At 44.6% G+C, this 14,012-nt stretch overlaps 1 protein-coding gene across 5 annotated transcripts in view; it reads left to right on the top strand.

The window, feature by feature from the left end:
• The window catches only part of RALBP1 (ralA binding protein 1), a 20,150-nt gene extending 6,138 nt beyond the window's left edge, over window positions 1–14,012 (top strand). For 2 of the 5 annotated variants that reach the window (XM_061553061.1, XM_061553060.1), the window contains exons 2-12: window positions 6,175–6,425; window positions 6,947–7,152; window positions 7,306–7,585; window positions 7,748–8,097; window positions 8,205–8,366; window positions 8,701–8,832; window positions 8,963–9,073; window positions 9,524–9,645; window positions 10,081–10,201; window positions 10,571–10,942; window positions 11,072–14,012. In XM_061553061.1, coding sequence (XP_061409045.1) covers window positions 6,182–6,425; window positions 6,947–7,152; window positions 7,306–7,585; window positions 7,748–8,097; window positions 8,205–8,366; window positions 8,701–8,832; window positions 8,963–9,073; window positions 9,524–9,645; window positions 10,081–10,201; window positions 10,571–10,942; window positions 11,072–11,365 — 2,394 coding nt within the window. In that variant the 5' untranslated portion in view covers window positions 6,175–6,181 and the 3' untranslated portion in view covers window positions 11,366–14,012. Of the gene's footprint in view, window positions 1–4,499; window positions 4,556–6,172; window positions 6,426–6,946; window positions 7,153–7,305; window positions 7,586–7,747; window positions 8,098–8,204; window positions 8,367–8,700; window positions 8,833–8,962; window positions 9,074–9,523; window positions 9,646–10,080; window positions 10,202–10,570; window positions 10,943–11,071 lie in introns of those variants that run through there. The other 3 variants (XM_061553058.1, XM_061553062.1, XM_061553059.1) reach the window with 3 other exon arrangements.

The raw sequence follows: 14,012 nt of genomic DNA, 5'->3' as shown, positions 1-14,012 counted from the left end.
TGTACTGGTGGTGAGTGTAGTGGTGAGTGTGGTGGTGAGTGCAGTGGTGGTGAGTGTAGTGGTGAGTGTAGTGGTGAGTGTAGTGGTGTGTGTAGTGATGGTGAGTGGTGGTGAGTGTAGTGGTGAGTGTGCTAGTGGTGAGTGGTGGTGGTGAGTGTAGTGGTGGGTGTGGTGGTGGGTGTGGTGGTGAGTGTACTGGTGGTGAGTGTAGTGGTGTGTAGTGGTGGTGAGTGTACTGGTGGTGAGTGTAGTGGTGAGTGGGTGGTGGTGAGTGTAGTGGTGGGTGTGGTGGTGGGTATGGTGGTGAGTGTACTGGTGGTGAGTGTAGTGGTGTGTAGTGGTGTGTAGTGGTGGTGAGTGTACTGGTGGTGAGTAGTGGTGGTGGTGAGTGGTGGTGGTGAGTGTAGTGGTGGGTGTGGTGGTGGGTGGTGGCGAGTGTACTGGTGGTGAGTGTAGTGGTGGTGAGTGTAGTGGTGAGTGTAGTGGTTGATGTGTGTAGTGGTGAGTGTAGTGGTGGTGAGTGGGAGTGTGAGTGTAGTGGTGGTGAGTGTAGTGGTGAGTGTAGTGGTGGTGAGTGTAGTGGTGGTGAGTGTGGTGGTGATGAGTGTAGTGGTGGGTGTGGTGGTGAGTGATGGTGGTGGGTGTAGAGGTGGGTGTGGTGGTGGGTGTGGTGGTGAGTGTAGTGGTGTGTAGTGGTGGTGAGTGTACTGGTGGTGAGTGTAGTGAGTGGTGAGTGTAGTGGGTGGTGAGTGTAGTGGTGAGTGTAGTGGTGGTGAGTGTGGTGGTGGTGAGTGTAGTGAGTGGTGAGTGTAGTGGTGAGTGTGGTGGTGGTGGTGAGTGTGGTGGTGAGTGCAAGTGGTGGGGAGTGTAGTGGTGGTGAGTGTACTGGTGGTGAGTGTGGTGGTGAGTGCAGTGGTGGTGAGTGTAGTGGTGAGTGTAGTGGTGAGTGTAGTGGTGTGTGTAGTGATGGTGAGTGGTGGTGAGTGTAGTGGTGAGTGTGCTAGTGGTGAGTGGTGGTGGTGAGTGTAGTGGTGGGTGTGGTGGTGGGTGTGGTGGTGAGTGTAGTGGTGGTGAGTGTGGTGGTGAGTGCAGTGGTGGTGAGTGTAGTGGTGAGTGTGGTGGTGAGTGCAGTGGTGGTGAGTGTTGTGGTGGTGAGTGTAGTGGTGGTGAGTGTGGTGGTGGTGAGTGTGGTGGTGGTGAGTGTGGCGGTGGTGAGTGTAGTGGTGAGTGTAGTGGTGGTGAGTGTAGTGGTGGTGAGTGTAGTGGTGAGTGTAGTGGTGAGTGTAGTGGTGAGTGTAGTGGTGGTGAGTGTAGTGGTGGTGAGTGTAGTGGTGGTGAGTGTAGTGGTGGTGAGTGTGGTGGTGGTGAGTGTGGTGGTGGTGAGTGTAGTGGTGAGTGTGGTGGTGGTGGTGAGTGCAGTGGTGGTGAGTTGTAGTGGTGGTGAGTGTACTGGTGGTGAGTGTAGTGGTGAGTGTGGTGGTGAGTGCAGTGGTGGTGAGTGTAGTGGTGAGTGTAGTGGTGAGTGTAGTGGTGTGTGTAGTGATGGTGAGTGGTGGTGAGTGTAGTGGTGAGTGTGCTAGTGGTGAGTGGTGGTGTGAGTGTAGTGGTGGGTGTGGTGGTGGGTGTGGTGGTGAGTGTACTGGTGGTGAGTGTAGTGGTGTGTAGTGGTGGTGAGTGTACTGGTGGTGAGTGTAGTGGTGAGTGGTGGTGGTGAGTGTAGTGGTGGGTGTGGTGGTGGGTATGGTGGTGAGTGTACTGGTGGTGAGTGTAGTGGTGTGTAGTGGTGTGTAGTGGTGGTGAGTGTACTGGTGTGTGAGTAGTGGTGGTGGTGAGTGGTGGTGGTGAGTGTAGTGGTGGGTGTGGTGGTGGGTGGTGGCGAGTGTACTGGTGGTGAGTGTAGTGGTGGTGAGTGTAGTGGGAGTGTAGTGGTGATGTGTGTAGTGGTGAGTGTAGTGGTGGTGAGGGTAGTGGTGAGTGTAGTGGTGGTGAGTGTAGTGGTGAGTGTAGTGGTGGTGAGTGTAGTGGTGGTGAGTGTGGTGGTGATGAGTGTAGTGGGGGGTTGTGGTGGTGAGTGATGGTGGTGGGTGTAGAGGTGGGTGTGGTGGTGGGTGTGGTGGTGAGTGTAGTGGTGTGTAGTGGTGGTGAGTGTACTGGTGGTGAGTGTAGTGGTGGTGGGTGAGTGTAGTGGTGGGTGTGATGGTGGGTGTGGTGGTGAGTGTACTTGTGGTGAGTATAGTGTTGTGTAGTGGTGTGTAGTGGTGGTGAGTGTACTGGTGGTGAGTAGTGGTGAGTGGTGGTGGTGAGTGTGGGTTGGTGGGTGTGGTGGTGAGTGTACTGGTGGTGAGTGTAGTGGTGGTGAGTGTAGTGGTGAGTGTGGTGGTGGTGAGTGTACTGGTGGTGAGTGTAGTAGTGGTGAGTGTACTGGTGGTGAGTGTACTGGTGGTGAGTGTAGTGGTGAGTGTAGTGGTGGTGAGTGTAGTGGTGTGTGTAGTGATGGTGAGTGGTGGTGAGTGTAGTGGTGAGTGTGCTAGTGGTGAGTGGTGGTGGTGAGTGTAGTGGTGGGTGTGGTGGTGGGTGTGGTGGTGAGTGTACTGGTGGTGAGTGTAGTGGTGTGTAGTGGTGTGTAGTTGTGGTGAGTGCACTGGTGGTGAGTGTCGTGGGTGAGTTGGTGGTGGTGAGTGTAGTGGGTGTGTGGTGGTGGGTATGGTGGTGAGTGTACTGTGGTGAGTGAGTGTGTGTAGTGGGTGTGTAGGTGGTGGATGGTGTACTGGTGGTCGAGTAGTGTGTGGTGAGTGGGTGGTGAGTTTAGTGGTGGTGTGGTGGTGCGGTGGTGGGAGTGTTTTACTGGTGGTGAGTGTGTGGTTGGTGATTGTATGGTGAGTGTAGGTGATGTTTTGTATGGTGAGTGTCGTGGTGGTGGGGTAGTGGTGAGTGTAGTGGTGGTGGAGTGTATTGGTGGGAGTGTAGTGGTGGGTAGTGGTGTGAGTGTGTGGTGTGAGGGTAGTGGTGGGGAGTTGGTGGTGATGAGTTGTAGTGGTGGGGGTGTGGTGGGAGTGGTGGTGGTGAGTGTAGAGGTGGGTGTGGTGGTGGGTGTGTGGTGGTGAGTGAGTGTTGTTGTAGTGGTGGTGAGTTGTTTTTACGGTGGGGAGTGTAGTGGTGCTTGGTGGTGGTGAGTGTAGTGGTGGGTTGTGATGGTGGGTGTGGTGGTGCGTGGTACTTGTGTAGTGGTGGTGAGTGTACTGGTGGTGAGTAGTGGTGAGTGGTGGTGGTGAGTGTGGTGGTGGGTGTGGTGGTGGGTGTGGTGGTGAGTGTACTGGTGGTGAGTGTAGTGGTGGTGAGTGTAGTGGTGGTGAGTGTAGTGGTGGTGAGTGTACTGGTGGTGAGTGTTGTAGTGGTGAGTGTACTGGTGGTGAGTGTACTGGTGGTGAGTGTACTGGTGGTGAGTGTACTGGTGGTGAGTGTACTGGCGGTGAGTGTACTGGTGGTGAGTGTAGTGGTGGTGAGTGTAGTGGTGAGTGTGGTGGTACTGGTGGTGATTTTTTTTATTGTGTTTCTCCCTTGTGATGGGACTTTGTAGGATGGACGTTGAGATTTATAAGTTGCACGGGATGACCAATAATGTCTGAATTGGTCTGTAATAAGGGTTCACATGCTCGTATTAGGGGAATTATGATTTTTTTCCCCCCACAATATACTGAGGCTGTGTTCATTGTCATGCGATATTCTGTGAAACTTAAATGTTTATTGTATTATCTTTTATAACCTTGAGCAGAGCCCCCAGGGACTCTGCCACCCCAGGGGTTGTGGCAGTCCGTTTAACACTTAGACATTCGCGACCAATATCATCCATAATAGAGTTTGTTTTTGGGTCAAATTGCGTAAATATAAATGTGTCGTTAAACCCGCCACCACCCGACACAGCCAATTAATAACAACATGCCAATTCGTTACTAGTACAGCCAACACCGTTGTGTTGGAGAGCAAATCCACAACATTTACAATCTGAGTACGACGTTTCGCCAGTAATTACAACCAGCTTCATCAGGCCACAGCCAGACGAAAGACGGAACGATTCATTTTCCCATCGATCCACCGAATTGCTTATTTGGCATCGATTCTCTGCTGTCTTGTTTGTACTTATTTATTGTCCCAGTTTTGCAACGTCGTCTAGTTATTGCGCCGCCTCGTTCGCACCTTCCTTCCGAGTATCGGTCTAAAGAAATACCGTACGAAATGTGCATTGGTGTGAAGTTATTGATTCTTATACACGTAACGATATATTTTGAAGTATCGTTAAAATGAGAATCGATTCGCTTGATTTTCTCGATACGCACCTTGTAAGGCTCAACATGAACATACACGATTCGTAGAGTATGTTTTCCGTTTCCATATCACAATGTTAGAAATTACTACGTTATTATAACCATTGTACGCTCCGTAATTGCGAGTGGAATTAAAGAGAATCGATTAATTACACGCGCGGATCGATGCAAGGATCGAGACCACAGGAATCTAAGAATCGATACGACCCCTCTTGGTGGGAAGGCGGCGGCTGGTAAAGTCTTCGTGTTGTTTACTTCCCTTCATCATCATCACCGTCGATATTAATAAGATTATCACCAATTTTGTTGATGATATAGGATACATCGTCGAATTACTCGTTACATCGTCGTGTCGATGGCGCCGTGCTCGTTTTGTTTGTTGTGTTTATAACCAAAGCGGCGTTCGCTGGGCACAGTTTCTAGGAAATCCCGCATGCCTGAATGGGGCCTGGTTGTATTTTAGTTTACATTTAAACGCTAAACTTGTTTTAAATTGATCGTCTTGGACGCGGTGTGTGTACAAGTACAACCTAGAAAGTGTAACTGTGTGTGTATATGGGTGGCAGCAGCAGTTGTTTCGTACACTGCCCTATGAATTACGGCGCCTGAGTTCGATAACCGGCCACAAATAACAACATCATCATCAGTGGCGAGTGATTTGCGAGCCGGTCTCTCGTCTTGGCATTCCCGTTCACCTCACACACCACCCACACACGCTGCACATCGTGGTGAAGTATGATAAACCAGCCCTGTTACTCACGGTGTGACGAAGCCTGCATCATTTGTGCGTTGACAGGGATGATACTTGTACTGTATGATGAAATACGATACATTCACGTGTAATATTAACTGAGGTTCCTGGAAGTGGCCCTGCATTATCGCAGATAATTTAGCTTATACCGCGGCACTTACACGCATTGGGAGATCGTACTTCAATGTGTTGCACTGACGACTTTGAGAAATGTTTACATGAAAACATTTGGTGTGTGTTCGATTTAAAAAAAAAGTTTATTCCAATTGTGCCATCAAAACTCTCGTAGTGAGTGAGCAGTGCACCACCACGATAGAATGGCCTGCAGACATATCATTGAACTGTTTCTGGGATCCTTTCAAGGGATATTCACTTGGAATGCTGCATATTTTCAGACTCCCTGCTATATGTATCTTTTCCATGGAGATGTGTGTCGCATGGCAGGCGAACTTTAATTTATTTTATCTTTGTTGTATTCTCAGAACTGGAATTTTGCCAGTTTTACGTGAAAACCCAGTTTTAATACTTATAACGCCATCAACTCGCTATACTTGAGAAACCGGTTCAGTCATTTACGCTGACACTCGGGTTTGAACCTGGGAACTCAACGTTGCAGGCTCAATATTGTGACCCCAACCAATCAATGTCATTGATATATGGGCATAAAAATTATTTTTTTATTAAAATGTATAGTTTAGTATTGGCATGACCATTTTTACCATTAATACATGTTGAATAGCAGACATCCTCATACAATTGCACATACAGAACACTGATGAAGGTGACTTTCAAGTATTTTTTTCATGAATTAAGCTCATTAATATTCATCAACTTAAGCCCCTTTCTCTATTTAAGTCCCATTTAAAAACCTTTTGTTTACTACGGCCTTTGAATAGACCTTGGTTTTGGTGTTATACTTTTTTGCAATATATTTATATTTTTTTGTTTTTGTCTTGTACAGCGTTGTGAGATGCAGTTTTGCATGAACGACGCCATATAAAATGTAATATTATTAAACTCACATGAGACAGCCCGTGATGCACAGTTTATTTACATGTCTATTAAATAACAGATATGTAATTTTGTGTTGCATCTTAACAGGGGGGCAATGGCTGAGTGCTTCCTGCCAGCACCAGGCAGCCCAGCCGAGAACCGCAGGGCGGCCGAGGGCTCAGGCATGACTCGCAGCCCCAGCTTTGAGGAAGTTAGCCCTACAAAGTTCCCGGGTCTCTACCGCCTCACTGAGCCCACGGGACTCACAGACGGCAGCCATCTCCCTGGAGAGGTCCCTTCTGATGAGGATCGCGACCACGCCAAGAAGAAGAGCAAGTTCAAGAAGAAAGAGAAGCGAAGTCAGTTATCTTGTTATTTCCCCATTTTGGTTCTTCTACGCATAAACTAACCCCATCGTAAGAGTCTGTAATTTATATAAAAGGATAAGGGCCACTCTTGAAGATGAGCCTCATCTCATTGCTAATATGAGCAGTAATACACATTTGCCTTTTTGACTTCAGTTTTATAAGTAACACATTTACGTATTGGGGTAGAACAGTGGCGCAGTGGTCAGCTGACTGCACGATGAACCTGGCTCCCTGAGTTCGATTCAAGTCCATGACTGACAATAGCAAGTGGTGCACTTGTCCAGGGTGTCTCCCTTCACCCACCCACATTGATCAGTGGAATCCCCCCCTTCAGCCTACATTCACCAGCAGGGCAAAATATGGTTTAAAATCCCATAACCAGTAGGGTATGGGGAGGCCTTAATCCATCAGTACATAGACAGATTGTTGTAAATATTCATACGTATGCTGGTGGGTTTTTCTTGGTTTTTAATTTCCCTGCTTTGTGTAAAAATGTGTGTTCCTTGAGCCAGCTGAGGGATATGCGGCTTTCCAGGAAGACAGTTCAGCAGATGAAGCAGAGTCACCTACCAAAGTGAAGAAGTCCAAGGGTATCCAAGTATTTAAAAAGCCCAGCTTCTCCAAAAAAAAAGATAAGGAATTTCGTATTAAGGAAAAGGTCAAAGAGGAGAAGCCCAAGGAAGAGAAACAAAAGGAAAAGAAAGTCAAGGAGCGAACGGTTAGATGCTTATGTTTAAAAAATATATATTTCAAGGAAATGTATTTTAACGAAGTTAATTGATCAAAAATGACTTTACATAATTTGTATATGGTAATACAGGATGTACGCTGTTATGGACAATACAACAAACACGCATTTTCTTTGTCATAGCAGGCCGTGGCAGACGTTGTAAAACTCCCCAAGAAAGATAAGCAACAGAAAAGCAAGAAGAAAAAGAAGGCCAGTGTCTTGACTGTACCAGAGCAGGATTGGCCCGAGGTAGAGGTGGTTGTGGGGCCCAAGCCTGGTCCCATCTTTGGTGCCACCTTGGAGGAGGCTGTGCATCGCACTGCCCTCTACGACGGAGTGCCCTTGCCAGCTGTGTGCCGAGAGTGCATCGACTACATTGAACGTAATGGCCTTAAGTGTGAAGGCATCTACAGGGTTTCTGGTGAGTTTCAAAACACGCTCACTTATGTCTGCATATTGGAAAATCAAGATTTATATTACAAATTATCAGCGTGTATCACACAATTTTCAGATAAAAATAACTTACACTGATAATAAGATGTTATTTATTCAACTTGCTAATTGAGGCCTTTGTCAATGGCAGGAATAAAGTCGAAGGTAGATGAATTGAAGGCCATATACGATCGCGAGGAGTCTCCCAACCTGGAAGATTATGACCCTCACACAGTTGCAAGTGTACTGAAACAGTATCTGCGGGAGCTTCCAGAGAGTTTGTTGACACGAGAGCTCCACCCTAAAATTGAGGAAGCCTGCAGTCGTCCTTTAGTTGAAGATCGGCTGGCTGAGTGCAAGCGACTTTTGGCAGAGCTTCCCAAATTCAATCGCCATCTCCTCTCCTGGCTCATGGTCCACATGGACCATGTTGTGCTGCATGAGAGTGACAATAAGATGAATGTGCAAGGCATTTCTATTGTCCTGCACCCCACAACACAGGTGCGTAACAATGCTTTGGCCATGCATATACTGTTGCTTATTGTGTCCTGAAAATGAAACAAAAACGGATTTCAATTAACCAATTTGTTTAATGTGTTTTCTTACAGATAAGCCACCGACTGCTGTATATGTTTTTTATGCATGTGAATGACCTGTTTAAGAACGTGAATCTGAATTCTGCAATCAGGCCCCTTCGTTGGTCCAACCTGGCAAATGCTCCAAACTTCCCAGAGAGCCAAGAAAATATCAAAGAAGAGATCCGGAGACAGGTTAGAATCTCAGCTGTAAATTAGACATTGCTCATGATGCAGTAGGTGCTCGTTGATATGGCTCAAATATGTAAAGGTTCTAAAAAAAATACCGTTATTTTTTTTATTAGTAACATTTTACATAAATGTAAATACGCTATTCTCACCCTTGCTGTTCACCATAAACCCATTATAAAAGCTTGTTCTTTAGTTTACATTATTGTTTATGATTGGCTTGTAATACAATGCCAATTTTTGTTGCATGTGTAACACATTGAATTATTCTATTGTATAGACATTACATCCTTAAAGTGTTCAGCTATGCCAAATAACATTGTTATTTTATTGCGCATAGGAATTCATGCTGAACAGGTTACACAGTGACCTGCAAGCTGGTGTTAAGGACTCTGGGAAGGAGGAAAGGCTTTGGGAGGTTCAAAGAATCCTGACAGCCCTTAAACGCAAACTCCGTGAGGTCAAACGACAGGTGAGAAGTGTGCAAGATATACCATTCCAAAAAGTAATATTCTGTACAGCAGACGTATGAAAACATATTAAAGGAAGAGATCGTTTCCATCTGTAATCACTGGACACATGTGGATTACATGTGTTTTAAGGACTGCGAAGAAAAGATAGCTCAAGAGATTGCCAGCCTATCAAAGGAGGATGTTTCAAAGGAGGAAATGACAGAAAATGAAGAGGAAGTGATCAACATACTCATAGCACAGGTATGTACATTGATCATATACTTCCTTTACTTTACAGTCCTTTGCCAATCCATTGCTGAAGGCCTCCTCACGCTGTGATGGTCATGGGGGATGTTTGATAATACTTTACGCTGGTCAGTGTGAGTCGTGGATGAGAATAAAGTTTGGATGCCAGTTTCATAGTGCAGTTGGCTAACCACTGTGTGACCGCTCCACCGCTAATTGTCAGATAACATCACAAAATGTACATTTTCGAATGTGTTTCAGGAGGGTTGTTTGCCATTCATGACACTGATCAGTATAGGTTGGTGAGGTTGGTGAAGTTGGGGAGAAGGACTCGTTCAGATATCACTTGCCACTGGTTGTTAGCCATGGCTTGAAAATGAACTCATTAAGTAAGATAAATCAATGTTGTAAATGTATGATTTGAAAATAATGGACATTGGTGATCTTCCACTGCTTATTCTTCAGGAGGATGAGGTTTTGACAGAACAGGAGGAGCTGCTCGCCATGGAGCAGTTGCTGCGGAGAAAGATGGCCGCTGAGAAGGAGGAGATCGAACGACTGCGGGCTGAAATCGCAGAGATACAGAGGTGAGGGCCTCTCCACAGATGTTGGTTTTCACATGACACCAGTTCGAGTTGCAAAATCGTGATCCTTCCTGTCAGTGAAATAGTTGAATCATAATTTAGTTCATCTTTAGAGCCTTTTGTCAAGCCATTGCTGGATAAGTGCCGTGTAAATCATTGGGATTAAATTTGACCATATTTCAGTCATTTTGCAGTGCACTATGCTTTGAATCCAACTCAGGTGGCTGGGTTTCTAGCACAATGTACTAACCGTTACACCACTGCTCCCCCAAGTCATTGGATAGCGACTGGAGGGAGCCAACACTTTGTTGTAAGAATATATTTATACGATAACACCCAAGTGAACTGATAAAATTAATCATGCATTTCCTGGCATGTTCTTATTGAATTCTAAGGAAGGAACGAACGTGTGTGCTTTCCTTGTGTGTGGCGAGGTAGTCGACAACAGGTGCGCAGTGAGACGGAAGATTACAGCTCGGACAGTGAAAGTGAGAGTGAGGACGAGGAGGAGCTGCAGCTGATTCTTGATGATTTAATTCGGCAAAATGAGGAACTTGAGGTAAACCATTGCAGTGTACAAGCATTCGAGTATTTTGGCTTGATTGTAACAACTCAGGGTTCTGAGTGTGGCCTTCCAAGCTAAGCCCCTTGTTAAGCCTTACCTTTCTCAAGCTTTCGACACACACTCCTGTGGGCATCTTCAGCAACTGACTTGAGAAATCTCATGTGGTATCTACCCACATAATGCTCAACACACAGCCCAACCCAGACCATCACACTTGGATAGTCTGTTGTGAACTCTAGCCTATGCCCAGCAATGAAATACAGAGTACATTATTTTGACATGGGTGATTTTTTTTTTGAAGGCAATATACAAATGTTAATATTTGTGTACTATTTTGTGCAAACATTTTGACATTTTTCACAGATCAAGAATAACCACTTGAATCAAGCCATCCACGAGGAGAGGGAGGCCATCATAGAGCTGCGGGTGCAGATCCGCCTTCTGAAGTCTCAGCGGAACAGGCAAGAGCAGTGCCAAGAGGAGGCGGCGGCAGCTGGAGAAACTGCCAAGCTCTCTCCAGATGCATCAGCCGTCATCGCTGTTGCACCCAACAAACTCAAGTTGGAATCCGCTGTTTCCATCGATGCAGCAGACAACAGAGCTGCAGCTCGGTCTCCTGCAGAGATTTCGGCAGATTCTAAAGTGGCCAAGTCACCTACGGATGCTCCTCTGGACTCAAAACCTGCAAAGGATGTGGGGAAGGAAGCGTCAATGGCAGGAATCGCGAATGCGAAGGTGTGCAATTTCTGTCCGTCATCTCTCATGTATTTGTGCAAATGTTGGCCATCATCTATTATATATAGCTCTTGAAGTTAGTGCCTGAAAGTTTTGTGATTTTAAGCGTTTAACTATTTTATTTTGCAGGATGCTGCAAAAGATGTTGGGAAGGATGCTGTCGCAGCAGAAGAAGCTGGTAAGGTGGTACAACCTGTGAAGAACGTTTGCAAAGATGATAACGCGACAAAGAATTCTGATGAAACACAGATCGCAAAGGATTCTGGGAAGGGAGAGCAAGTGAAGGGTTCTGGGAAGAATGTACCATCAGCCAAGGATCCTGGGAAAGAATCCAGGTCAGCAAAGGAAGTTGGTAAAGAAGAGGTAAAAGGAAATGCAAAGGATTTACAGAAGCCTTCGCCTGCCAAAGAAACAGAAATATAAAGTGTTCTTTAAAATGACCTATAACAAAAAAAATCTAACCTTTAAGCTATGTATAATATATTATGGGATGTGTTTTAACCGGGTTCTAATTTTCAGAATATGCACCTTTATGTCCACACATGCAAGTCAGAGGTATCGCTTGTATTTGTTTAAAATATTGTAGCAATAAGTGAAATGTGTATGTAAGTTGTTTGTCCATAAATATTATGGTTCCATTTTTAGTTCACATTGAAAAGTGAGCCAACCGGAATTTTAATCAGAGCACATTTTTTGCACATGTATTAACACCAAAATGAATACAAATGGAGTGTGAATTACAATTGTAAAATATAGGAACCTTCCATCTATTTAGGCCATAATATAATGGTCTGGCTCTGTTTTATAATGTGAAATACAAGTGAAACTGCTGTATTAAATTTCAAACAATGTGCCTTTGGACATGTCCCTGGGATTGGAAATAAAGTTTTACCTTTTACTCCTATTTTATTTTAATAACCTTGGTACATTTATTCATGTTATTTTTCTCGTCATGATGATTTGCTTAATTGCATATGCTTTGTAAGGTGTTAACTATTACGTGTAATATAGGATATGCACCTACCAGTTTCCTTTTGAGGACATTTTGAAATTAGATCAATATGCGTCAACACGACAAGCATTGTTTTTTTTTGTATCGGTCACATTGCCCTTTAATAGTGTTTATTCAATGGAAATATTCATGAAATGCGATTTAAATTCTGTAGCTGCATGCTGTAAAACAACACGTGTTAAGTGTGGATTAAAATGTATATGCATTCTCTGCATGATACGTGTCGTTGCATAAGCAAGCAGTTAAATGTAGTTGTTAAGTAGTTTATTCATGCGAGGTCTAAACCAATTGGTGATGCAAAAAAGGGGGCGGTGATGCAAAAAAGTCGGCAGTGATACATTGCTCTGTACTTTCAGTTAAATATTTACTGCTTATGCACGATGTTAAAGTCCTGTAACTCTGAAAGATCCACAAACTCGAGCGACAAAGCGTCAGTGGGGTTTTCAGTACCCGTTCTTTGACAGCAGAGGGCGAAGTGCGTTCAATGGAAACGGCCTTTGATACGCATGCCGTTCACAAGAAACGCAACCCATTCATTCACATTTACAAGCCTTTTAACAATTTACTTCGGAACCGATCGAGTGTTTCTTAAGCCTCGACTATCACACAAACAGCAGCACGGTATTTGAATACACTTTAATTGGTAATGTCCCCGTGTTGAAAATGGTGCGAGTGTGTATATGACAAACTCCAAAATGCGTGTACGAGACGTGTTCACAGCAGTATTCACTATTGGTATGCATTAGGAACTGCCACACGACGCAAAGTAACGTTCATTCAGCTACTGATGGAATATATGCATCTATAAATATCCACCAACTTTTTTTGTATGCGTTTTCTGTGAACAAAATGTACCCTTTGAGTTTATGAGCGCCTTTTATGACCGTTTATGCAACCGTTTAGTTATGCCGAATATGCAGTCATGCATAATTATAGGCTTATTCGGGAGCTTGTATTGTTTAGTGGTGAAGGCCGTCATCCAACAGTGTATTGACAAAAGGGATGTTGCACTGTAGGCAACAATGCATAGTTAATGTACGTGCTAATTGTAAATTAAATCACACCCAGTTTGGTCGTGAGGTCTTGCATCCTTGATTTACAATGCGGTGTAGATCCCAAAATACATTTCCGTTGATAATTTAAATCATTACATTGTCTGATTTCCTCTCCATTCCAGACAGCGATTTATAAAAGCACACCTTTCATACGATTACGTGCTTTATGCTGCATTAATCTCTAACCATGTTTAATTTCAGTCGTAGTCGCCTATTATGCAGTACATTCTGCATTCTGTCCTTGACCAACCCGCACTGACGTGTGTGGTGAAGCAAGGCCAAACAAATACCCCCATCGCCGGCATGGGTATGGGTATACGTCTAACCGTGATATTATAAGTTCCTTTAATTTATTATACCATAGTTATACACTAAGCAGGGGTTCTTAACCTTTACTGCAGCCTCTGCACCCCTTTGATTCTCAATCGTAATAAAATGTATAATGTTAATAAATACACAGGTTTGATGAAACAAAGTAGTTGTACTTACGTGCCCGTGTTTAATTTATTTGCGATGATTTACCTTGTTAAAAAAACATGGAATGTCTCGCACCCCCACAAAGGGCACCCCAGGTTAAGAACCACTGCTTTAAAGCAATGTTTCCACGTATTGCGTTGATCGACTCGACATAGACTTAACATACATCCTAACCAAGATCTATTTTATATAGCTAGGTGCAAAAATAATATTTTGAAACGCACGTTAAAACATGCGAATTAATGTGAAATGCAAAAAAAAAATCCATAACCAGCCGAGGTAAAAACCGCTTCATAAAAATGCCAATGTAGAGTTAAGGGCTGTAGCAATGCACAGAGCAGTCGTTCTCGTCAATAATTAACATCAGTAAAGGCAACCGCCAGATTGTCCCTCGTGTTGAGATTGGATATCATATATGTAGCCGACTGAACTGTATATCCTTCAAGCCTCAAATATAGCACTCATCAGCCTTCATCGATCCACTGTTGGATGAAGGCCTCTCCAAGCTTTCGCCGTATCTCACGAT

Source organism: Lethenteron reissneri, chromosome 17 (genome assembly GCF_015708825.2).
Source record: "Lethenteron reissneri isolate LAM-NWPU_2019-01 chromosome 17, ASM1570882v1, whole genome shotgun sequence".
Lineage (NCBI taxonomy): Eukaryota > Metazoa > Chordata > Hyperoartia > Petromyzontiformes > Petromyzontidae > Lethenteron > Lethenteron reissneri.
The sequence above is the reverse complement of the archived record's forward strand: the minus strand, read 5'-3'. Positions and strand labels throughout refer to the sequence as shown.